We start from the raw sequence: 25,604 nt of genomic DNA, 5'->3' as shown, positions 1-25,604 counted from the left end.
TGGCCACTGACTTCAGCGAGAGCTTGAAGTTAGCTGGGAATGCACAGTCAGGTCCACGGGAGGTGAAGTGCTGCATTTGAGTTTTCAGATGGAAACTGAAACTGTCTTGTTGTACTTGCTTTTTCAGCACCATCAAATAACACTGGGCACATTTTTACCCAGACTAGTCCCTTGTTCCTTCAAGTCTCGCTAGCAGCTCCTACTAAAGGGTGAGACAAAACACCTTAGCAGAGAGAACAGTTTCCTCTTTTCAGAAATATGTCTAGAAATCAAATGTATTGCAGGATAGAGGGAATACTCCTTGCTTGATACAGAAAGGGTAAAGCCTTTTTTATGTTGTCTCATCGGGCTGTTAAGCTGCTCTTACAGACTTGCTATGTAAATAGTGGCTTGAGCAGAGTGCAGACTACTAAACATGTTTATGTTTGTAGGAAAACAAATAAACCTGCCTGAAGTTTCTTTTAATGCACTTCTGCTCTTGATATATGGCTTCTCCTACCCCAAGCACTTGAAGTAGTAGCACAGTTTATTGCTGTAATAGCAGCAGATAACTCAACTTGCCTTTGCCTTGGAAAATGATTGATTTTGGAAAAGGATACATGTTTGCTTATAAAATCTTGGCAATGTTTTGATTGAAGTACTTTGTTTTCTTAAAAAACGTTGGGAAAGTATTGACTTTAATTGCATTTTAGATTGTCCTAGCAAAACAATGGTAAGAGGATAAACGTAATAGGAGCCAAAGCCAATTGCCTCCTACTGGGTTCCTCAGATTAACAGAGGAACCTGAGTGCAACAAAGCCCTCATGTAATGGAGAGGGTTGGGAGGGGTGGGAAAGATCTCGGACAGGTAAGCATAGACTCAAGAGCAGGGGTAATATCTGGGAGGTCTACAGAGAGTCTAAGCACAACTTCAGTCTCCAGTTTCAAGATGTTCATCACACAGAAACTTAGGCTTTTGCCTTTCTTGTCTCTGTATGTCTTTCTCTTTCACCTCGTATCACAGCAGATTCAGGTCTCAAAGCTTGGAGGCCCTCGTGTTTCTGCTAAGTGATTGTGCCCAATTGTCACATGTAGAAATACCCATACAAGCAAGTTAACTCAAGAGGATCTTTATTATCGTACCATAAATAATTTTGTTTCAAAAATCTTGTCTCAAAGACAATCTGTACATAATGTGGGGAGGCTATGAACAAAGTGAATTTCTGAGATGCGTTGGGGATGGTGGTCCTCCACATCTGCCAAGCGATGCATTTGTTAGCACATGCGTGCACCTTTCACGTGACAGTGGAGATGTGGTTGCCCAGACTGACCACCGAAGTGCTCATACAGAACCCTGAGAAGAGCTGTCATCCAAGAGCTACACATCCTGATGCCCACAGTGCTGCAGCTTTGTTGGTGCTAGCATACATAACAGAAGTGACGTACCACAAATACCATCGACCGTAGTTGCATTTTCATTCTCCAGGCTAAGCATTCGGAGGTACAGTTTTAAGTCAGGCTCATTTATCACAGCTGTGTTGACCTTTCTCTGATTTGCCATCATGGAAAGGTTGCAAATGTATTTCGACTTTCTTTGGCGCATGGCCTTTCTCCAAGTGGTTCCAGCCCTTCCTCATCCAATAGTGGGCAGATTTTGTAGCTCTTAGGAAAAAACTGTGATCTGAGAAAGTGCTTAGCTCACTCATTTTCTATTGATTTTAACAGTAATAATAGGTTCTAAAAATGAACAATACTGTTAAATGTACTTATGCATTTTTAATACTATTAGCTTTGGTTGTATTTAGAAGATAGTAGTGCTTTACTCAGGTTCAGATCCCTATAGTGCATTTTTAAATTTTTTTTAAATACTTTAGAAATCCTTTTTAAAATTGTTATTCACAAGGATAACAGTAAGGAGAAAAAGTAAGATGAGAGAACTGCCATGAGCTTATAGTGAGGCTAAGCGCGATGCACTTGATAACGAAAACCAGTAATGATTTGAAATCTTCCTTTCCAAATGCCTTTATAGAGCACCTCTGTTGGCTCCCTTTGTGTCCGCAACCTTGGGCAGACTTATTAATTTTATACCATTGTGTCTAATTATTAGTAGGTTTTTTTCATGTTCCATAGGAGATCCAGCAAACTTTCTTATCTGCAAAAATAATTCCTTTCTTTTTTTAACTTCTCTGTTTGAAAGTATCTGCAGAACTGTCTCTGGCAATCGGTGCATCTCTCTGCAAACCCTCTGAGGAGACGATCCTAACTGAAGGTTCTTCTGCCTTCTCTGCTCCCTTCCCCTATCTGAGAGCAGATGGAGATCCCTAAAGTTTCTTCTCTTGGAGGACATGCATACTCAGTCTGGGGGTGTCTAGAGGGTGCCTGTACAGAGAAGATGTACAGAGGGTGCCACGTGGCCAGATGTGTAGGCTCCTTGGAGTGCCTGCTCGCAGGAGGTGATGCGTCCTTGGACACAGCACAGATCTGTGGCCTCTCCCCAGCTCCAGACGCTCACACATCTGGTGCTGCTGGGCATTAAATTGAACACCAGGCTGAATGGGGGAGAAGCCGTGGCAGGGTTAGTTGAAATATGGTCAGAGACATCAGGGAGCATTGGGCTAGGGAGAATTCTGGATGTGTTTCCTGATGTTAGTGACAAAGTGGAAGTGTCTGTGCAGAAGAAACAAGCTTACCTCATTAGATATGAAATGTACTGCTGCCTGCCACTCAGAAAGCCGCAGGACCCAGCATTGATTTTCTCATTCCTCTCTCTGCTGGGACAGCTGACCAAATTCAGAATTGCTGAGCAGTTCAGCTCAGCTGAAGAAATGGAGGAAGAGGGAAGCTTGGCTGGGCACTTACGAGGCCGGGCACATTTTCCTCCTCAGCAGTCCCATGGGCAAAAGCTGCCACTGCTGTTCTCCAGCTCTCCTTGCAGCACTGAGATTTAGCGAGTAGTTTTGCACAACCATATTTAAAATGCTAGAAGAAATTATTATCTGCCAGAAAGGGAATTTACCAGGTAATCCTCTACCATTATTCTGTTTTTTAGTTTGGTGCTGCTTACAAAAAAGGTGGTGGGGTCCTTCATAATGCTAAAGGGAAAAAATGTTGGAAACTTTTTTCTTTGCCCAACAGCAGTGAAATAATAATGTAATAATTATGGTGGTGATGATGATGATGATGTATTTCATTATAGAAATGTAAAAAACCTTTGGCCAAATCCCACCAACTATAGTCAAAGATACCCCCAAAGACCCCAAAGTTAGCTGCCAATTTTTGCCTGGCTGAAATTGCCAAATTCTGCAGTTTCCATCCAAAACCATAAATCTTCCTAGCCCCTCAGGCAAAGCTTTTGGTGATCCAAAAGCAAGCAAATCGTTCCATGGCTGATGAATGAGGCAGAACAAAACCATATTCACCAACTGGGAGCAGAATTGGCTCTGCAGTGCTGACAGGAAGAGGAATGTATGGTGGTCAGTTGACTTGGCACATGCGTTAAGGGGAACACATAGGGAAGAGGTATTTACTGCATTAAGATGTCGTTCTGCAGCCCCGTTTCTGCAGAGTCTCAGGAAGCCCTGAGGGAAGCTTGTGGAAGAGAACGAGCTTGCGGACTCTGCGTGGAAGAAAGTTAAATAGGGAATTTTTGAAAGAAACTGAAAAGAGAAGGGAAAATGAATTTGTTGGTAGGTGAGATCACATAAAACTCCCTTGGAAGAGTTCCTAAAGAAAGGATTGTATTTACTCTGGAGAGGGAGCAAACAGTTTAGACCTACAATTTTATTGCCAAGTCTCATTTTTTAACCTGCTTTCCTTCTGTTTTCACATCCCAGAGATAGAACAGTGGTTCCCACAAAGTGCAACTGGTCTCTTTTGATAAGGTCTGATAGCAGAGATAGAGAAAACGAGCTGCCATTTGCCTTTAAAGACTCTCCCAAATGCACTGTCTTATTCTTCCTAACGGCAGTTATGGCAGTTCCGTTTGCTGTAACTTCTAGGTAAACAGTGGGAAACCAGTCGCTCTGATGTTAATGAGAGTGATGAGTTTGCAGGGTTAAGAGTTGTCCCCTTGGTGCATAGCATCAAAGAAGGATCTGACTACTGCAGTTCCTCTGATGGCTGGAGGGACTAGTGAAAGATTACTGTCTTCTGAACTGAGCTGCTCCAGTGATAGGAATTAATAGAGGCAGCCAGCCAACCCAAGGGAACTACTTAGTTGGAATCTTGCTTTCTTGTGTGCAACCTCAGACCCAACAAAATAATCTGAGAAATGTATCAAGAGGTACCTGCTGATTCTTGGAGGGATCAGGTATGCATTACACTCTTTTAAGAGAAACTATTCAGCCTTTACTAAATTTAGCAATTTAAAAGGATCATACCAATTTAAATTGTAAAAATTAAACTGATGGAGGAGACTAAGAGATCAGTCCAGGAAAATGCCTAGAGAATCCTTTCAGGAACAAAAGTGCTTTTGGAGGTTACCAAGCAAAATGCTAGAGGCTGCTGAAGTGCAGGAGGTCAGACTAAATGAGTATGGTCATCTTGCTAGCATTAAATATACTCATTCTATCAAAATTAACATCCAGTTTCTATCCACGCTGCTAGGACTTGGAAGACATCATTCAACTTCAGGCATGTAGCAGAAGTGCGAGAATGCACAGAAAAGGGAGAAATCAGTGATGCCCAGATATTCCTTAGAGCAAATAAGAGTATCTAAAATATTCAGACCATAATGATAAACATCAGAGACAACTGTGGCTCCCTAAATGGCACTTGCCACTGGAGCTATGGTGTGTTAATACTGCATTTAGTACTGTATAGACAGAGAAAGATATGGACTCTCTTAAGAGTGATCAGCAGTTTGACAGCCTCGAGAACAGAGGTACTGGGTTATTGAACTTACTACGGGTACAGATAGGCTGGGAGGAAGATGAAGACGAGCTGTTTCCAAGATCTCTATATACTGAATGAAAACATACAAACATAAAGGGATACCGAGGCCATGAGGTAGAACCAGGTAGATGAGAACACCAATGGTCCTTAGTACAGCTATGGGTTGGAAGGGATAGGATTCCCACTCCAGGTGTTGCATACTGTGCTGGATTAAACAAATGGAAACTGGGGCCTAGTTGCATCTTCCAGGTTTGGCAGAGCACTTCTCGCTTAGCCAGCCCGGAAGAGCTGGCAGGCTCAAGGTCCATGGAGACTCTACTGCTGTGGCAGAAGCTCAGCTGCCAAGTAGCTTACAAGAAAGCAGCCACTTCAGTGTGTTGAACCCAGAGGAATGCGTCTTAATGACTGAAGTCCGTGTTAAACCACTGCCATGCTACAAAGTGTTGCCCTCTGGGGCAGCAAGTACCTCTTGCAACCTCTGCAGAGCAGAAGCTAACTTGATTCCCCCAGTGGGAATGTGAGTGGAGACATATCTGCATGACCCTGGTGCCATTGCAGGTCCTCATGGATTTCCGTGGTTCCCGTGTGGACCAAGACACGGACCTGCTTGTAGCGTTACTGCCTAAATCAATTGCTAGACATCAGAGGTATACTGGTATGAGTGAATCAAGGGTGCAATTAAATGCTTTGTCTGGCCTGGGGAAACTAAATTAGGTCCAATTTGCCACAAGCAGATTTCTGTTCCTGAACTGAACCATGGCAGCGTGTTTAATGCATGGAACAGTGGTCTTACCTGTGTGAGAGGGGGCAGGAACCAAATATTCTGCAGAATTTGTCACGGACTGCTACTGTATGCCTATCCCTGAGTAACAGTCATTTCATTTTGTACTGCTAAATCCTTGAAATACCTCCTCTGTGGGATGCTTACATAATAAGTCACAGGTTTCTAATTATTTATTGCCTCTGTCTCAAGTATATTTTGCAGGTTTCTTTTGCAGTTTATATACATTTATTTGTTTTACTACTACTTTGCATTCTAAGAACAAATCATCCCTAATAAAAAGCACATTTCCTTGCGAGCAGAATCAATTTCCTTCAGAAGTCTTTCATTCCCTGATTAGTGTGTTACATTTGGTCTTCACTAATCACATAGTTAACTGTGAGCAATAAATTTCTTAAATAAATAAATGCTCTGGTCCAAGTCAACATTAGTCATAATGGACACTTTCCCACTTGCATTTCTGAAATACAAGATGTGACTGTGCTACTTAGGCACTTATATTCACGTTAAAAGTATAGCAATTAATGCCAGATCTGGTTTTCCTGCAGGTCATTAGTATGTTGTTAACAATTAAGTCTCAGCAACAAGTTGACTTGATTGTGAGTCAGTAATGCAGTGGGAAGTCTAAATGGGTGTGGGTTTTCAATTACTTTTAAAGGTTTGGGGTTATGGCTTTTTTTTTTTTTTTTCTTTCTCCTTTGTGTTAGCCTGCTCCAGAAGCACTCAGTGGGAAGGTAATGAAGTAGAAGGTTTGTATATTCCTACGTCTTTCCCTGCTTCCTCTTCATTGATTTTATTATTGTAGACTTTGAAACATAAGGAGAGGTTAGCTATAAGCTGTTCCTTCTGGTCGGTACTGGATGTGTATTAGAGAGTTATGTCCTCAGATGGAGGATGCATTTTTACTGACTGTGAACAGGGGTAAGTCGCTGGGATCGGAAAATGTGAGATGTGGTGGAAACCCCATCATATCGCTGCTGTAGCAAAATAATATCTTTCCCAATACTGAATTTAAACCAGCATTTGTTGGAGAACATAGCTTGAATCATGACTCCCTATGGTCCAGCAACCACTCAGATTAAGATATGTGGTTTCCCTAATGTCTGTCAAATATTGTTGGAAACCACGCTGGCTGGGCTGTAAGGTGAACAACATTACATGGGTGGTATCAGTTCCCTGTAGAAATCAAAGGGGAGGAGGGGAAGACAGAAAATAACTTTCAGCCAAAATACATATAAAAAAGCATTAGTGTTTATTTTAAAAACATCATGTAACACTTCTTTAGAGTTTCTATGTATGTGTGCTTAATGAATGAGAAAAAGGCAAGGCTCTGTTTCTCAGAGGAGCCGATGGCTTGGAAGCTGAGAAATGTGAACGCAAAACGTTCTGACCAGCCTTGAGTTTGGCTTGTGTGCATGATCAGTTGAGTGGGGTACTCCACACTGAGTCTGTGTTTGGCTTGGGGGTTAAAAATAAACCTAGGGTGTGTGAGATGGACCAAATAAACTGTGTATTGTGGACTTTTGCATTAGGACGATGTGGCCACGTTAGGAGATAACTCCACTGTACTGAGCGGTGGCTTTGCTGCGCGCAATGCAGTGGGACACCTGGGCCATCGCTCTGGCCTGGGGGGTCGAACACGACTAACACGCGTGAATCTGAAAACCACGGATTCCTTGCTCTGTGTGTTCTTCGCAGCATCCTGGGCAGCAGTTATGAGATACAGATATAAACCTTTGCTGCCATAATGAAGGTATACTTAAGCAGATTGGGAGTGTATGGAGTCATAACTGTGATAGCACCTCAAAGTATTACTGTAATATTGCGACCATTTTTGGCTGAAGTGATCTACCAGCATTCGGGGTGTCACGAGGCACTTAAACCAATGAAGGAATTGATAGTAGAGATAGTTATTTCATTTTCTTTTTATTTTACTTTCTATTCCTAAGCAAAAAGTATTTATTTTCTATTTTATTTCTATTTGAAATAGTATATTCAAATTTAATGTATATCTATTGCATATATGCAGTGATCTAGTGTATACTTTATGTCTTGCCTCACTGAACACAGGCAAATCAAACATAAGATAGGTTCTTCGCTTACAGTGTCCAGAATCATTGCAGTCTGTCCCAAATCCCTGTCATAGCTTTTATTGGTTGTCTTTGAGCCCCTTGTTCTCTGTAACGCGATAGCATCATCAAACAACGGTGATCTCCCCTTGCCATGTTTATTTTTAGACCACGTGAAAAATACTTCAAGCAGGATGACCAAACTCTTGCTCAAGCAACGTATGTGGCCTGTGTTTTGGAAGGAGGCTCCCAGTTTCATAAATTAACCTAGATGCTTAATGTATGTCTCAGAGAAAAGCCATCGTGGTGATGGTTAGTTTTCTCTAACCAATTTCTGCGCTTGTTATTAATACTAACAAACAAAATTATATTAAGGATTTCGCCTTCTCTTTCTTTATTTTTGCAGTGAATTTTTAATGTAAGATTAGGCAAACTGGGCGTTGAATTGTTCAGTTCTGTAACCACGGCCCCCAAATCACACGTGTACCTCTGTGCGAGTGAATTTTGCGTGTGTACGTTCTGTCAGGGAGTCATAGCAGTTTCTACATCCATTTGCAGTCCTCAAAACATCTCTAAATCTAGGGCTATTCACCAGCCTCACCTGTATGTTTGCCTGCAATGCTAATGCTTTTTGGAAATGTCCTGCATTGCGCTCTAATTTTCTGATCGTTGGTTTCTTTCAATTACTCTGAAATTTATTTTAGAGAAGAAGGTAATGACAATCAAGAATGCAAGGAGACTGCATCTGAGGACTGGAAACAGACTACAGAAAGGAGCCTTTCACTTCAGAGCTCCTGGTAGGAATCCAGCTCAGCTTCAGCCTTAGCAAAAATCATTACTGTGTGATGGCTACTTGGTGCCCTGCACTCTATGTCCACAAATGAGTCAGTGTCCACATCACACAAACCACCAGAACAATTGGTGCTACTGTAATTGGGAGTCTTCTGGCAGCGTGAGTGGAAAGGGCAGGGACTTGAATGAGCACGGAAAATGAGCCGCTTTCTCCCTGCTCCCTCAGGTCACCTTTGAGACACATCTGTGTGAGGAAACTTAGAAATTTGATCTCTGGTAGCTCCCTTCTGGAGATAGATGGAAGACTTTACTTTCCAGTACTGACAATCTGACACCCACTAACAAACATTATGTTTGAGAGAAAAAAAAATAATCATTATGAGATTGTTTAATGTTTGAAAGCATGAACTAAAAAAAAAAATTACTAAGTATGATTGAAAAATCAACAATAAAATCCAAATGCTGACTTGAAATAATAGGAACAGAGCCAAACAAATATTATCAAGCATGACCATCATTGGCAACAATTGCTGTCCTCAAAAACACAGGGAAATCCTGCTCTTTTATTAAACCATTGAACAATCTCTTCGAGTTGAATCCCTTCTAGGCAAAAATAAAGGAGTACTTCCACTGTTCAGACATCCTCTTTGGAGATGAGAACGTGGATCGATAGATGTTGGACTTTATTCAGCCCAAGATGATGCCTTGATGTCATGGAAACAGCGACTGGAAGGAGAGCTCTCAGCAGCACAGCCCACCAGAAAGAGCACCTTGAGAGGGCTGGGTCTGCCAGCTGGCACGCGCATAGGAGGTGGTGGAGGTTGGAAGGGACCTGTGAGGTCATCTGCTCCAGCCTCTGACCTTGGCGCTTCCACTGCGCCATCTGCGGTGAAGTAGGGAGGCCCTCATCTTAGAATTTATATGGTACCATTCGTAATCCTTAAAAGAAGCCCCTACCTCTGGCAGGAAACTAATTGTGTCCTACCAGAGATTAATTTAGCCCCATAGTTCCTGTAAGCTTCAAACAGTTCAGCTGTGAAGGTCTCTCTTAATATGCTGATTACAGTGGTGAATGTGATATGCATTTTTGACTAGTGAAAGTAAAAAGAATGTGTTTGATGTCAAATAAGTGCATTAGCAAACCTGAAATGTTCTGAGACAGCTTGGACTATTTGTGAATTCACGCCAATTTCAACTAAAAATAGAACAGAAACTTCAACCTCAAGTTGAAGTTGTTCCACTGCAGTTCCTCAAAACCAGAACATTTTGACTTTTCATGTTAAAACAGTTCAAAAACTTACTTTAAATAACTTTAAATCATTTTAAGAGCACCTCAGACGCAGAAAGTTAATTTCTCGGTGTTTATTTTGGTGTATTTATTGGGAGTGGGAAAATTCAGAGCAACCCAATACAAAAATGTGCGTGTCTTCGTGTACATGAGTTTGGGGGTGGGGTGGGGGTTGACCACAAAACTGAAAGAGAAATTATTTGTTCTCAGTTCTCTAGCTGTAACCTGCCACATCTCTGCTTTTGTATTTTTGGGATTCTCTTTACTAGATAATGCTACCAGGTTGCATAGTGTTGTTTGTACAGAGGAGACAAAATTTATATACCTACGTTCGTTCCCAGGTGTGTAGTAAGCAGGATTTGAAACCCAGGGCTGTGAAGGTGAAACCAGGTGTAACGCCCTGCTCCTCAGTGCCTTACGAGAGATACCTGTATCCTGAGGGTGGTGGGAAATAAGCGCATCTTTTCAGGCTAAATATGGAGAAGTGTTGTGGAGCACCACAAAGGCGTGAGGGCCAATTTCAAAGTTTCTGGGAGTCAGGGGATGTCAGAGTTTAGGGGGAGAGAAAAAAAAAAAAAGGTGCGAGAAGATTTCAGCATCCTGTATCACACCACCGGTTTCTTTTAGCGAAGAGTATGTGGTGCATATTTTTCCCTTTTCTATGACCAGTGCTGAATTCCTCAGGGAACTGGTGATTCTGCAGATAGGGCCCTCGGGCAGTGCCTGGCCCTGCCTTCCGCAGGCAAGCAGGAGAGGGGCCGAGGGGCTCGCTGTTTAAGCGAGGGAAAATCTGCGCAGAGGCTTTCCACGTTCCACCAGCCAAAGCAAGATGCTGAATTCAGCAGAGGTTGAATTTATGAGAACAGCAGCAGGAGGCGGGATGAGGGGTTTAAATGGTGAAAAAGCTTTTAATAGCAGTCTTTGTATTGTAATAAAAGTGTTTGTTTCAGCATCTCTGCCAGCCAGTGTAAGCAATATAAGTTTATGAGTAGCTGATATTTCGTGTAATAGAAATGCATTTGCCCATCGTGAGTGCCTGTTACTTGGCAAGCAGATGACTGGTCACGCTATTAGGCAGACTTGTTTCCACAGGCAAAGAGGGATATGCATCCTTCTTAATGTGAAGAAAAACCTGTAAAGGCCTAAGCCGTAATAAGTAACAACAGAATGTGGTATGTGTGAAAGCAGCGCGTAAATCCCGTTGACTAAAGTAGTACAGGGTACGATCGCTATTGAGAAAGATGAACTTATTTTTGAAAAAGAGCCTTCCATGGTAAGTCAGAGGCCAGAAAATGAACTGCTTTTGTAAATTTCCTGCAATGCCGTACAGTGAACGAGGTTACACGTGAATGAAACCACGATGTATGATTTGGCTTCTTATGCGTTAAAAATCCTTTAAAACTATAACTGCAGTGTTCATTCCCACATGATTTTACTTTATGTATTTATTTAGAGAAAACTGAAACAGTTTGCCATTTATGTGTACTCAAAAGCTGCATATTTCCAAGACTATAAAGGAAACCTTAAAAAGAAATCACTTTCCAAACTCAAATAACGATATTTTTAAAATGCATAGGAAAATGCATTAAAAATTAAATAGAGGTAAGAAAGAGAAAATATCTGTTTGTCCTTTTTTTGCTACTTGATCATATCAAGTGCTTGTGATGCACACATAAAACCGGATAGCATACATTTGTGTTCATCATGTGTATTTCATTTTATGTTACATATTTGCCTGAGCAGTTGCTTTCCACATTGTGAATTCTCTTTTGTGTGAAAGTTTTGAAACACTTAAAATTGGAGATGATATAAAATAGAGCTGTTTGTAGCAATCTAAATTTCTGCATAATCTCTCACACAGGTTTTGGGTTTGTGTGCACAAACACAGAATCTTAGTTTTAGACTTTTTGAAGTATTTGCATTTGTAATAGCAGGATGAGACATAGAGTGTTTCATTAAGCATCAAAACTATAGAAATAATAGTTGGACATAGGAATTGGGTAGCATACCCTTAAGTACTGGTGAGTTTTCAAGTTTTTTCAAGCACCCACAGCTTTCTAAGCATGTACAATCTGAAAGTCCAAGTTATATATAGTAATGGTGTTGCTCAGGTTATGTTCTTAATAAGCAACTCTAGAAAGTGTGCAAGCTGTTAGAGGAATACTATTCCATTCATTGATACCTCAGGAATATTGGAGGAATGAGATTTCTTGAAATTACTACTCTCAGTAACGTCATTGTATTAATTTCTCTGACCTTTGAACAGAAAAATTAATCACTGAAGAGGATTTTTTTTAAAAAAAAAAATTGTTTGAGGATAAAATGCACTCGAAAGTGTTATTATTTTGAACACATTGCTTTTTAAGGTATCTTTAATGTAGCGGTTTTCAGCAAGTCCATTCCGTCATGACTGCCGTCAGATAAACCTTTACATCACCCTGCTCAGCAAAACCTTTGTACGGTCTTGGAAGCGATGTCCTGTTAATTGCTTTCCCTGTAGGCTGCTGGGTGGAAGAGGCGACGTAAATAAGGGTTTCACATTAGTGAGCAGTGATAATTAGAGATGCCTGACTTTTTTTTTTAAGGGGAAGAGGTCAAATTTTCTTGAATTAGGTAGAATGTGGACTTTGGACTAAGGTTTCCTGTGTCTTAGGTGTAGCCCGTCCATTCCTGGTGTGCGGTGTTTTGCTTACCCTCTTGTACCTGTGCAACAGTCTGTATAGTCTTGCATAGGCAGAGCAGACATCTGCGAGCGACTCCCTGTCCTGGTGGGCAAGATGTCAGAGGAATGGTCAGTGAAAGAGAGAATGACTTGATTCAACCCAAAACTTAACCCCCCACAACCTTAATACCCCCCACAGCCCGTCTGGGTAAATATCATCAGAAGTTAAAGGTTGCCATCTAATGGCGAACACATATAATACAGTCTTCATGTGTATTCATAAATTACATTTTCTTACCTTTCTCCATGTACCTGCAAGTCTTTTCTTTATAAGGCACTAGAGAAATGAGAATTATATTTTATTCAGACTTTTACCTGGGATGATACCTGACACTTTATCAGTAATGAGATGTTGCAACTGAATGTGAAATTCTAGCTGTTCAGTTTAGCTGAATTCTAATTTCTTAATGCTTTTTCTATGAATTCAGATATAGATGAGTGTTCCTTCGAAAGGACCTGTGATCACACCTGCATCAACTACCCTGGAAGCTTTGAATGTCTCTGCCATAAAGGCTACACCTTGTACGGACTGACACACTGTGGAGGTTTGGAAACTGAGATTTGCTTATCTGTTTGTTTACTTTTTGAACTGTTTACCGAGTCACACATTCTTTTAGCTGAAGATTTTAGGACTGAAGATGGTAAACGAATAAATTTAAAATAAAGCTAAAATAGCATGAGCTGGGTGTGACTAAAATCAGCATCTCAAATTTGTTGAAGCATTCCCAGGAGAAGGACATAAATAAAACCCAATGTCCTAGCATTTTTTAATGGTGGTACATAGCAGCCTCAGTACAGATGAGAAGCCTGCAGCTGTGACGCTTACATCGACTCCTGCGTGGATGAAGCCGTTCTTCCACAACCGTCGCAAAGCAGCCTCGTGGCTGGGGTTCCTCGCGCGCGTGGTGCGGGGTGGGCTTCCTTACAGAGCTTACAAGCACAGAGTACCAACTGGTACTTCCACAGGAGTGAGGTTAGTCACAATTGTATTTACATAAGGAAGGCTTCAAATGATGGGCAATGAAGAGAATAGGAGAATGATGTCAGTTTTACAAAGTTTACAAATTTTGGTTCTATTGGTATTTGTCCTTACTAGGCTGCGACACAAACTGCATGTGAAACTCGTAACAAAAGGCGGTGGGGTACCTTCTGCTTGTCTTCTGTGCAGCTGCTTCAGCTCTTCAACCTTTTTGGCGTAACTGGAAAGAATCGGTGCTGTAATGTTTGGTTTTCCAGGAGAGGGATATTTTTTAAGTGCGTCATAGGGCAATATTACCAAAATGACCAAATTAGATGTTCAACTTGATCAAGACAAGAGAATTTCAGAGCACTCAAATGTTAAGTCCAGTGTTTGCCAGGGGTATCACAGTACAAGACTGCCTGCCACCGGCCTGGCTAGCACCCCCATGTATCGCTGTGGCCTCCTGCCTGAATGTTTAATAAGTGGGGCGGGGTTTTGGTGGTGTTCAGAACACTGGTGAAAGGAGAGTAAAGGGTTTTTTTGAGGGGTTTGTTAAGTGTATTAAGTCTGAATTATGCTTTTAACCAATCAGGCCAGCATTACACAAGCAAAAGTGAAAAGATAAAATTATAATAAAACCTGAAAGCCCTGAATCAAAATTAATTGTTAGAAAATACTGGCACAAAAGAAACTCTCCATGCTATTTTTAAATGTAAAACTACATGGTTTGGTTTAGTTAAAAGACAGTTAATAGTTAATTATTTAATTATTCAAATTATTGAAGATACAAACTAGGTAAAGCTTGCATCATACCATAAACAAGGCCTTACTTTAAATCCACAAAAGCTGTGTATTCAGGCCAGGTTCTGATCAGAGTCAGACTCAGCGGAGGGAAAGCATGCTAGAGGAATTGCTGAGGACAGCTTTGGGCCCTAATGGCTCTTCATGCATGGTGCAGGCAGTGTGGTACATATTATATGCAAGAGTTGTCCTCTATGCATTTCTTAATTAAATCGTGCTACAGACTGAGCCAAAAAGATGCAGTTAAAGGCTCGTGTTGTTTCCGTTCCCATGTACTTCGGTTTGTGCCATGCAAACTGATGTAGCAGAAGCAGATGCTAGCCCCTTGCTTCTGTCCGAGTGCTGAGTTCACCTGATTTTGTAGGGTTAACATGAGGCACTGGTACTGATGTCTCTGCCTGGCTTCTCCTTGGGAGAAAGGTGTAGGAGGTCTACGCTGGTATCCCTTGCATAGGGCAGGATAAGGAACAAATGAATTCACTGTATAGTAGAGGCAGGCAGGAGGAGAAATAAGAGTCCGTCTAAGGAAAGAGTTTGGACAAAGACTCCACGTGAGAGCAGTTCTGAAAGCAAAATCAGAGTCTGAAAGTTTTGGGGTCCTATGCAATGTGGGGTGTGAAGAGACTGATCTTCAGTTTCACTGTTAATTCCTTAATGACCTAATATATGTAGTAATTTAGGAAAAGCTTCAAAGTTTGGGGTTCAGCCTCAGTCTTTAAATAATCTTCAGCCTCAGTCTTTTAAATAAGACTGAAGTAGGACCAAAACTCTAACTGGAAATACTCAGTGCTGAACTTTGGGCAAGAACATAACCAGATCCAAACCTCCTGCTTTCTTCCATAATGGGCAGATCTAAAATCATAGCTCTGAATCCAGACCTGCCCAGACCCTGAGCTTTCCGGCTCAGGCCTATCATTAGTTTTGGTCAGCCCCTGGAGCGTGATGTTTTCAGTGGAACAAATAACTTACCCGGGCTGCCATCCATGTGGCACTGAGCAGAAGTCAAAACTAGGGAGAAATAATGAGAACTTTCAAAAAGATTTGGTGCAAGCTTGCCTCTTAGTAAGCTTTCTCTCCTTCTTGCTTCACCTCTACTAGTAATTAATAAACCACATAGTGATGTCCTTGTTCTGGGCCTTCCATGGTGAGGGGCAACCCTTGTTGCTCGCTCTCTGGGATCCTTTTCACGGCATCTCTTGTAATAAGTCATGTGTCATAAGGGAATCTTTTAGAAGGACAGTGCTAGCGCTTGCACCACCTGTTCATGTAAAGCCCCACTCACAGTATGTATTGGCTCATTCAGTGACCTCAGGAAAGTCAGTAGAACCTGCAGGACCATTGAACACCTTTGGGAATTTGGCTGCTGCTTCAGGAGCTTGGTTCTTGGCCAAGGTGCTTGAGAACAAGAGCTCGGGTTTGAACAGTTGGGCCAGAGCTCGGTGGCAGGAGCACTGTGGACTAAGGGTGTGTTTTAAAGTATGGGTTCACAAGTAGATCCCACTCAGCGTAAGCTTGACCACTATGTATAAAATTTCCCAGAAAAAAAGTTTTTTCTGGGACTATCTTCCTAGTCAGTTCTTGGAACTGCTGGCCAGAAGCCCCAGAAATCCTGACTCTGACCCAAAAATCATAATGTTGTCTAGAAACATGCCTGTCATATTAGGGTGTCTTTCTCAGTTTCTTTTATGCGTGTACTCCTCGTTTTCTAGATTTTTGCTTAACCGCGCAGGCTAAAGTCTTGCATCAGAAAAAGCAAGCTGTTTCTGGGTTCCAGCAGCTGCCCCAGTAAATACTCGCATGTTCCCATCAAGTGCCCCAAGGTGCCAGAGGAGAACTTGGCTAAGTGTGTGAGCCTGCGTTTGTGAACCCGTGCAGGGCCGAAGTGCGTGCCTGAGCCCAGTCCCGCATCAGCCCCGTCTCCTACCTGTACCTCCCACTCTGGCTTCAGGTGGGGTCACTGGGCTCCAAAACAGGGACCTGGGGAGAACTGGCTCGAACTCAGACTGTGTTCCTGCAAACCTGTGGGTTCACGTGGTGCCAAGCACTTGGCAATCGGAGTTTGAGCCTGGGCTCAGGTGCGGTTTGGAAAGGCAGCGAGACACTCAGCCTGTGAGCCGTTATGGCCAGACCGCCCTTAGAAACAAATGAAGTGACAATTTTCCTTCTGCAGTTACGTTTTGAGGCCTATCATTAAGCCGGAGTATTAGCAATCCAGTGTATTTCCTGTTGATTTGGTGTCATTCCAGCTCATTTGAGCCTCTGTCAAATGGCACGACCTGCGTGCCTTGTAAAGCTCTGTTACAGTAATGCTACTGTTTTAGCAAGCAGATGGGCAGCTGTGTTCAAAGGGCAGAAACCACTTGTTGTTGAGGTTAGTGCAGCCCCTAAAATAATGGGGCTGTGGTTCAGAACAAGGACTTTTAGGTTATGGCTGTACTAGTAAATTAGAGAGTCTGGAGCAGCAATGTGCAACTGATGGTTCACTGGTGCCCTGTGACAATTTTGGCCTGTGACACCCAGTGTCCCAAATGCGCCCAAGCGTGATCCCGAGGTGAGTACACGGCAGCACCGCTCCTGTTAGGCATGGTGGAAAAACTTCCTTTCTGGTGCTGGGATGAGAGGAGATGAGAGATCAACTGTGTCGGCACACGTATGCTGATTACATGGACTAAAAAGGATGCACCTCATACTGACTAAATGCTTTTCTAACATATCAAAAGTTGAAAGATTTTATATGGAATATCAGTGATAACATGTCTGGTAATTGCTTTGCCTTTTTGTAAGCTTTTACTTTCCATTTTTATTTGAGTAGAAGACTAAATAAACTACACTTCAGCTGCTAGGTTCCTATCAAATAGATTGTTTCCTCCTTCATCTGAATCATTTCTAAAAGCAAACGCTGTGAATCGCTATGGAGAATTTATCTTCCTGTTATGCAAAAGTGATCTGATCTCGCAGATGTTTATGCCTTTGACATTTTTCCATATAATGCAATATACTTTATTGTCCAGATGCTGCAAAGACTTTCGAGCGTGTTTTGTATCCTGTGAGTACTTCCAAGAATTTCAGTATAACTAGTCCTGGCAAGTAAATTGTATCATCATAGGCATAAATCCTTGAAAGTGTAGGAGCTATACATGTGTCTAAGGACAAATACATGCAATATGCACTAAAATTGTTTGACATACTAGCTGCATTTATACGTGTTTATATAGACTTAAATATAAAAGATACAGTAGAAACAACTATCCTTACACACAGAATGTGTTAATGCACATTATACACGTGCATGTATGGTTAATACTCTTCTCAACTTTAATTACATTTTCAGATATCGATGAATGCAGCATCAGCAATGGTAGCTGTGACTATGGGTGTCTTAATACAATGGGGAGCTATGAGTGTGTCTGTCCACCTGGAAAGAAACTGCACTGGAATAAAAAGGACTGCGTTGGTAAGTGCGGGAAGCTGACTCAGAGGTGATGGTGATGCTCCTGTTCTCCAGGAGCATGGGAAAGCCCATGGTTTTGTCTGAGGGATGCTGCGTTTTCACATTATAGATCCCCAAAGTCATTTTATAAACTCAGATAACACCTGATCCTATGGGGGTCCATGGGCTAGGGTATAACTGCAGGTGGATTAGAGAATGGGCAATATGTTGGATTTTATTTGGATTTTTTTTTTTATTTTACAAGTCCATTCACACAAGTCTAACTTGTCTTATTTTATGGTTTTTATACTTTTGTCCTTTGTCCATCTCTCTGACCTCAGCTATAACTCTATTTCCTTCTAAGACTAATTTAGAATATTCAAAATATTTACCTGTTTACAAGTAGGACATGGTATTCAGGTTAATATCTACATTCACAGCACCATACCCCAATTTTTCAAGTTATCTCCAAAGGAATCCTGCTGCTATCTGTGTCAAAACTATTAATTGCAATGAGCACAAATCCTGAGACCACTAAAATTATGGCACTTGCTGCTTATGTTGCGGCAGATCTGAATTTCTGTATCCTCCAAGTAGATGACCTTTTTTCTGGGTTCTTATTTGAAGCGCAGCAAATCTTGGCCATGGCTACAGCCATTCAAGGTATCTTCTGTCAGATTTTAATTCCATTTTCATGTTTTTAATGGGAATGGCATACCTTAGGTCTTTCATAGTCAAATTTAGGTTGTGGGGTTTTTGTTTGGATTGGGGTTTTTTTAACCACTAATAACTTCTCATAGATATATTTGAGGCTGATGCCTAATACCTTACTGGGAGCAAGACAGAAGAAGAAATGGGGAGGCCTTACTTAAGGGAATCTCTGCACATGTTGAGGGAAAGCACCATAGTCTGGAGTAGAGAGCACCACACTTGCCTCTTGCATGATCAAGTGGCAGGGGAGTATCTCAAGTTTGGTTTCAGCCGTTGCCACTGACTTTCTTCTCAACCACAACTAAGTAATTCATTTTTCCTGCTTACCTTTACCTATATTACCTCTACCTGCTATAGAGACAACTAAGTACTGTAGGAGTAAGGAATGGTTAACTCTCTTTTTTCAGTTATCTACCAGGTCTCCCTTGCAATGTACCAGTTAGTTCTCTGGAAAGGAGTTTGTAAATTAACAGCAGGGACTAAAATATTTTGAGGTCTGGTATAGGGTTTAGACCACAGGAGTTTTGTGCTGTGTTTCCTCTCAACCTACTAAGAATGCTGTTCCCATCGTAAGGGTCTGTATTGAAAATATTTTCCTAGCTGTAAATTTCTCTTCATTATTTGTAATACTCAGTTGGAAGATGGAAAATAGATCATGCTTCTTTATTGATATATGCTGTTTTGTTTGATGAATTTAATGAGGCTTAAAATGAGTGTCATCTCCCTGCTGATCGCCTGCCTTTGTTACCAACATTGTTTAGAGGAAACTGCATTCTACATTGTTATAAAAGCATAATAAAAAGGAGGAGAATTATATTTAGTGGTCCTGAATGCCACATGATTTGGAGACATTTGCAGTAACAAAATCCTCTTTTGCTCAGTAACAACTCTTTGCGCTTGTGTTGTCTCCTCAGTCCAAAGAAATAATTTCTGTAAAAACCTCACCAAACCAACATAAAAGACCTTGGGGGGGAGGTAAGTGGAGGATGATTATTCCCATATTTGAGATGTGAACATCAGGCATGTTTAAGGGACTTGTATATATTTATGTTTAACCAGCAGTGAGGCCAGGAACGCAAACCAGCTGGTGGCTGCTGGGACCCTTGCTCCGCACTCAAGCCAAGCCAGGCAAGGCTCATTCCAGCTACCACATTTGAATTGCCCTGTTTCATCCCAGTTTTACTGGGCTCTTCCCAAACCCAGGAGGACCCAAACCAGTCTGGCTGCTGCAGCTCTGATCTGCCCCCTACCTTGGTGTGGTTCAGTGGTGAGCTGACAGGTAGGAAAAATGACATTTGCAGTAGCACAATCAGCCATGAGCAAAACAAGAGTCAGCCAAGTCCATCTTTGGAAGAGTAGCAAGGAACAGTTGCAGAAAAAGCAGATGTACGTGAACAGGCGTTTGTACGGGGCTGAAGCAAGAACCGCTCAACAGACACCTGGCTGGGATTTAACCAGCTGATGCAGTGTGACGCAGCTGCTTGCAGAGGTGCCCAGCTGCACTTGGCCAGCAGTTGGTGCAGAAGTGAAATCTCTGGGGGAAAGGAGGGAAGTGGGGAGCGATGGCACCTGCCGGCTGCAGCCAAGAACGAACCTCCTCGTTTGTGTGGAGAAAAATGTAGTTGAGTAACACTTCAGTCCCTAAAGATGTCAAATAAAAGTAAATGCAGGATTATAATTATCAGTGGCATACCATCATCTCAGGGTGAAGCACAGAGACTGGTCCAACAATTCATAACAACTTCATGTAGTTCCAGCTAAATCACAAACCAGAGCAGTTTGTGAGACCTGCAGGATACCCCATCTTCATCCTGCCACAAAGCCAAGAGGAGAAGCTGGATATTTTCATCACACGAGCTGCAGTGTGCCTCAGGCGATGGGTGCTGATGAGAAATGGCTGATGTCTATGTGTCACAGTGTCCTTTCTAGCACTGCTTGGGGCGTTTCAGCAGCGGCGGAAAGGACCGGTGGGACTATCCAGCTCCATCCCAGCATGTCCTGCCTCACCTCTGCCTGCCTGGCTGGGGAATTTTCTATTTCTGGAAGCTAGAGCATGGAGCTAAAATAAAAAGTCTGTGAGAGAGTGGGAAGTGGAAAATACCATTTTAGTGGTCATCTAAATAAACAGATCTTTGTGAGGTTGTGGTGTTGGCCTGTTAAACCAGAGAGCTGTGCCTCCAAAAGCGGGGAGAGGATGTCTCAGGTCATTAGTATTACCTGTTGCTTCTGAGATCAAGATGTGCACAGAGAATTGTGCTCATAATTAGAGAACCTGCCTTCCAGAGTGCAGGTCTGGATGTGAACAGTCCCAAAGTGGAGGACAGGAAGGAAAGACTGATCTAGAGTTTAGGTCTAAAAATGTGAAGGAGTTTCATTTTCAAGTCCAAGCTCAAGATCCAGGTCCTCTCTCACTAATATGTGCTTATTTCAGAAATGCCTGGGCCTGTGATTTTGCTTTGCTGCCGCTTCTACCTTTCCTCCCCGCTGTATGCAAGTGGATGCACAAGGTTCTGGGTTGGGCAGCATCTGATTTTTTTTTTTAATTTCTCTTTTGTTTTTTTCTCCTCAGAGATGGTGAAATGTCTCCCAAATGCCAAACCAGCTCCCAAGGCTCAGCTAGTGTGTAGTAAGACAGGAGGCGTAGAGAGCTGCTTCCTGTCATGCCCATCCAATACTCTTTTTGTTCCAGGTTTGTACAAAGTATTTGTCCTCCTAAGTCTAGAATATGACTTGATGATTTTTCCCTGCTAACTTATTCATGATTCTTGCATTCAGTCTTTGTTACGGACAACAAATGAGCAAAACCATCATTATAAATTAATTAGGCCAGACATGTACATCACTAAATACCAGATTGTCAGTTACATTAGAGGTTTGGCTCTTTGTTGTTTAATTTGAGGTGTCATTTGCGGGAGTGGGGAAATTCTAACAAAAACTTGAGACACATGTTTACCTTAACCAGGATGGTGCAAAAAAAATTTTTTTAATATATTGAATTTCTATGTCGAAAGCGAGGGGAAAAAATTAAATTGATTTCAGTGAATTCCTGCTAATTTTTAGTACCTTCTGCTTAAAATGATGGACTCACAGCCTGAAATACTCTGTAATTGTGTGACTGAGCAGAAGCAGAAGCGATTCCCAAAGCGGAGGGTGTCCCTGAGAGGAACAGTCTGAGGCGGGGGCAGGAAAGGACAGGTGGGACACCCTGGGAGATTCGATGCTGTGGCTGCCACGGGACACGATCAAGCTCCCACGCCAGCCAGGGTAGCATAAAACTTCCATCAGCTCAGCCCAGGGCACTGCGGAGCAAAGGATGACCTAGCAACAGCTTTAAACCTGTCTTACTGTCTCATACAAAATGGATACAACTAAATCTCAGTCTCAGAAGGCTGTACGGCAAAAAGGATCTCTCCCTATTAGTTACTGCAGTGGCTGGGTTTTAATAAATTTTGCTGGTAATAGTTCAGCTGAGTGTTATTTAGAGAAGCTCAGGCATTTCATTTGCTACAGGTAATTGTCATCTACACAATCTTGCAGGGCAGGTGGGGCGGGGGGGATTGCTATTGCTTTTTCTTATAGGTTCTGGTTCTGACACAGGATTATTTTCCACGAGAGCGTCTCTACTTCTCACATTAGCCCTGGCATTATATGCGGTAGAGCTGTTCACTTTCTTTTCAGTTTAGCAGAGATTACTGGAACTATGCATTTATCTACTTTGTATGCACCGATACCCAGTTTTATCTGTGCAGTATGTAAACCCTATTAGGGTTCTGTGTTAGTTTTTGTTTCTGCCAATAAATTCTGTCAGAGTCTGAAGCTAAAATTATTATGAAAGTACATGGTTCATTTTTTTATATTATAGAGATGATCAAAGCGCAAGGACTCTGCCATGGATAAACACAAAATATTTTCTACTTGTGCACCATAGAATTATTGACAGCTAACCTCATGCCAAATTGTTTATAAAATTTAACATTTCAGTGCTGGAAGAAACAAAACTTGTAGTCAACTCTGTGAAGCCATAGCCTTTGACAAGCTATTTTAGCCATTTAAAATCCAAGTTCAGCACTTAAAACGTCTCCTTATTTAGCAGTATTAATAAGTTTGTTCAAGCTGGGGGTGACGAGGGGAGCAGATGCTTTGTGAGGCTGTTGCCACAGCGCTGACTCTACTTTCTGCCCCGCAGATTCGGAGAACAGCTACACGGTGACCTGTGGCATTCCCGTCCAGCAAGGCAAGGCTCAGCAGAAACGCAATGCGACCCTCCCCAGCTGCGCAGGTAGGTGCTCCTGCTCGCCCGGGGCCTTGGCGTCTAGGAGGTAGGTGGTGGAGGCGCCCCAGACCATTTGGGAGCTGCGAGATGTACAGCTCTCAAGTTAACGCGAGGCCAGAATGAAGGTAGCCCGTGGCTCATCATGCGCATGCTGGCTTTTCTGCAGCCCCTCCTTGAGGGCTGGAGTGTGCATAGTTGCCCCCCAGTGTGGCATTGTGTTGGTAGGTCAGTGCAGGAGCGGTGGAGGTTTGAGTTATATTCAGATTATTTAGAATAATTTACTTTGCCTAGTCCAGTAAGGCAATAGCCAGTGTATCAAAATGGCCTTTCTTCCCAGACGTGGAAGTGAGCCAGAGGGGCCCGTCAGTAGCACAAGAGCAGAAGGCTACGATGGGTCCCAGCCCTCAGCTGCAAAGCCCATCCTTGGGAGCACAGATCCTCCTACTGGGCATTCCCGATAAAAAGGTTATGAGACTTTTATGAGCACATACTGTGTTTCATTCATCTTGTTCTCAGGAATGGCTGGATTATTTTTGCAGTAACATTTCAAAATGGGTCTTAAAGCTGATACTCGGCATAAAAAAAGTTCAGCTCAAAATGGTTGAAGTCTGGCAAAATTAGAAGCAGCTGAAACAGCATCCAGCAGTGGGAAGTGTCAGCCCGCTTTACGTACCATTACCTGCTGTACTTCTCTCTGATTTGCCAACTCTCTAACCACATATTTCTTATATATTTGGAACACGTTAGGAGGTACGACGCTGTGGGGTGAGGTAACACGGCAGCAGACGTGGCTGCCTGTGGCACAGGGGCAGGCTACCTCTATAGTCGTGGTTCGGCAAGGCCCTGCTGAGGAAAGAGGGACCCACCTTGCAGCACTAACTGCGACCACCCTCCGCCTGCCCTGGGTCCCGTAGGCTTTGTGAGGACGTCAGCCAGCAGCTACGTTTTCTAAGCAGGGCATGGCTCTATATCAGCCTTTAAAGTCACAAGACAATAACTGGCTTGGATTTGAAGCTGAAGAATAAAGCTTGCAAGCCACAGACCGCAGTGAAAAAAAGACATTTCCTTTGGATGGTTTTTAACTGCCAATAGTGTAGCTCCACTAAATTAATCTTACTCCTAGTTGGCATTAGCGAGAGCAGAACTACAGCCAAGTAACATGGCAAGTCACAGACAAAAGAGTCAGGGGAAAAAAGGTAGGAATTAAACTTTTTCATCGTGAGAGACACATTCACACAAATTTTCCACCAAGATGTGCAGGCCTGGTCGAGGGGAAGCGTTATGTGCGGAGAATGTGTGATACTAGCAATTCATTGATCTTTATGGGCTCAAGAGTAAGTGCTTATGTGAAAATATGAACTTAGGAAATGGATCCTCTTGTACAAGGTGTATAACTCTTGGGCTGTCTCTTTTCTGTGTTTCAGGAAGACTTTTGAGTCTGTTTTTAAAAATAAGTTTCAGACTTCATTTCATCTGCATCCCAAATGATAGCTTTTTTACTTTACATCAACAGATTCATTAGCGCCTCCAATCAAGCAGAAAGCTCGTTTTAAAATTAAAGACGCAAAGTGCCATTTACGGCCTCGCAGCAAAGAAAAAATGAAAGACTCTGGGAAGCAAGCTGGTATAGGTATGTGGTTTTTTCTAACATGTTAACAGCATTCTAGTTTTTATTTCTTTGCTTGCTTGTTTGCATATTTTGTTTCCGCACTACAGACAGAAACAAGAATAATGGTTTTCATATTTGGATCTGAATTTAAGTTCAGGCCAAGGTTTACACTCTAGCTTAACAGTGCCTTGGGTTTGGATCTAACAGTGCTGAAATGTCACCAGTTGCTTTGAAAAATCTTTGTTCCAGAGCACATGAGTTTGGAATTAAGCTGATCCTTCTTCTGGCATTGGCAATGGCAGAAATATCCGGAGACAAAAAGCTATGACCAGTGCAAAGTTACATGAAACAATGTCGGTTTGGTTTGGTTTAGTTTTCCCAAATGAGGTTTATAAAAGAAAACAAAAGCTATTATTTATTAGCTCTATGCTGGATTAAGATCCCATTGCTGCAGCAAAGACAACGCCTAAGTGGGGAAGTTATAATCAAAATCTGATGCTACACAGGCTTAGGTCTTTTGTTTTGTTGGAGTGAGTAGTTATGTTGTCAGAAAAAATATTTAGAAGATTTAGACATAACTACCAAAAATCTGAAATGAAAAAGTTTGTGTCAGGCTGAATCGAAGTAATCAAATGTTTTTAAAACTTGGTATGACTAGGTACGTGTTTTTATTATTACTGGTTTTGAACATTGCTTTTAAAATTGAACAAAAACGTGATTTTAAAAGGGAGATATATTTTAACAGATCTTCGTGACATTGATTTCTTGTCCTGCATCCCCTTGATATCGTGACAGAGACAATTAAAGAGTGTTTGGGTGTTATTGCTGTGCATTTCCACAGCTTAAAATATTTGGAGTTCATTTAAACTTAATAGAAACTTGAAATTTTCTGTATTTTAATACAAAGTATTGGTGACATTGCAACAGCTCATGTTGTTGCTTAAAGCAACTCAGCAGCTTACAGCAAAGGTCTACTGGTGATATATTCTCTGTTGTGAATCTGCCTTACCACCACTTTTGCTAGTGAGTGAGGAGTCATGTATGAGCCCTGAACAGAGAAGAGTAAAAATAGCTATCCTAAAAAAATACTAATGGTTTAAAGATTTTATTTTTAAAATTCAGACTCGTATTTTATCTTTACCCTGCAATCTAGACATTTATCTCTCTAATTTTCCAAGTATTGGCTTAAAACAAGTCTCAGTTGTCAAGATGCTTACCTTGTCCTTATGTATTGTCGTCTTTTAATAAGATGTGATTATCAGACTCATTCTTAAAATCATAGAAGTTGATTTTTT

The 25,604-nt window shown here is 42.0% G+C and overlaps 1 protein-coding gene across 5 annotated transcripts in view; it reads left to right on the top strand.

Moving 5' to 3' along the window:
* SCUBE1 (signal peptide, CUB domain and EGF like domain containing 1) overlaps nucleotides 1–25,604 on the top strand; it is a 213,439-nt gene that overhangs the window by 172,204 nt on the left and 15,631 nt on the right. For all 5 annotated transcript variants that reach the window (XM_075759970.1, XM_075759944.1, XM_075759962.1 and 2 more), the window contains 5 exons: nucleotides 12,953–13,069; nucleotides 17,618–17,740; nucleotides 20,997–21,116; nucleotides 22,614–22,706; nucleotides 24,214–24,330. In XM_075759970.1, coding sequence (XP_075616085.1) covers nucleotides 12,953–13,069; nucleotides 17,618–17,740; nucleotides 20,997–21,116; nucleotides 22,614–22,706; nucleotides 24,214–24,330 — 570 coding nt within the window. The remainder of the gene's footprint in view (nucleotides 1–12,952; nucleotides 13,070–17,617; nucleotides 17,741–20,996; nucleotides 21,117–22,613; nucleotides 22,707–24,213; nucleotides 24,331–25,604) is intronic.

Source organism: Balearica regulorum, chromosome 1 (assembly GCF_011004875.1).
Source record: "Balearica regulorum gibbericeps isolate bBalReg1 chromosome 1, bBalReg1.pri, whole genome shotgun sequence".
Lineage (NCBI taxonomy): Eukaryota > Metazoa > Chordata > Aves > Gruiformes > Gruidae > Balearica > Balearica regulorum.
Note: the sequence above shows the minus strand (reverse complement) of the source record. Positions and strands in the feature narration are given on the sequence as shown.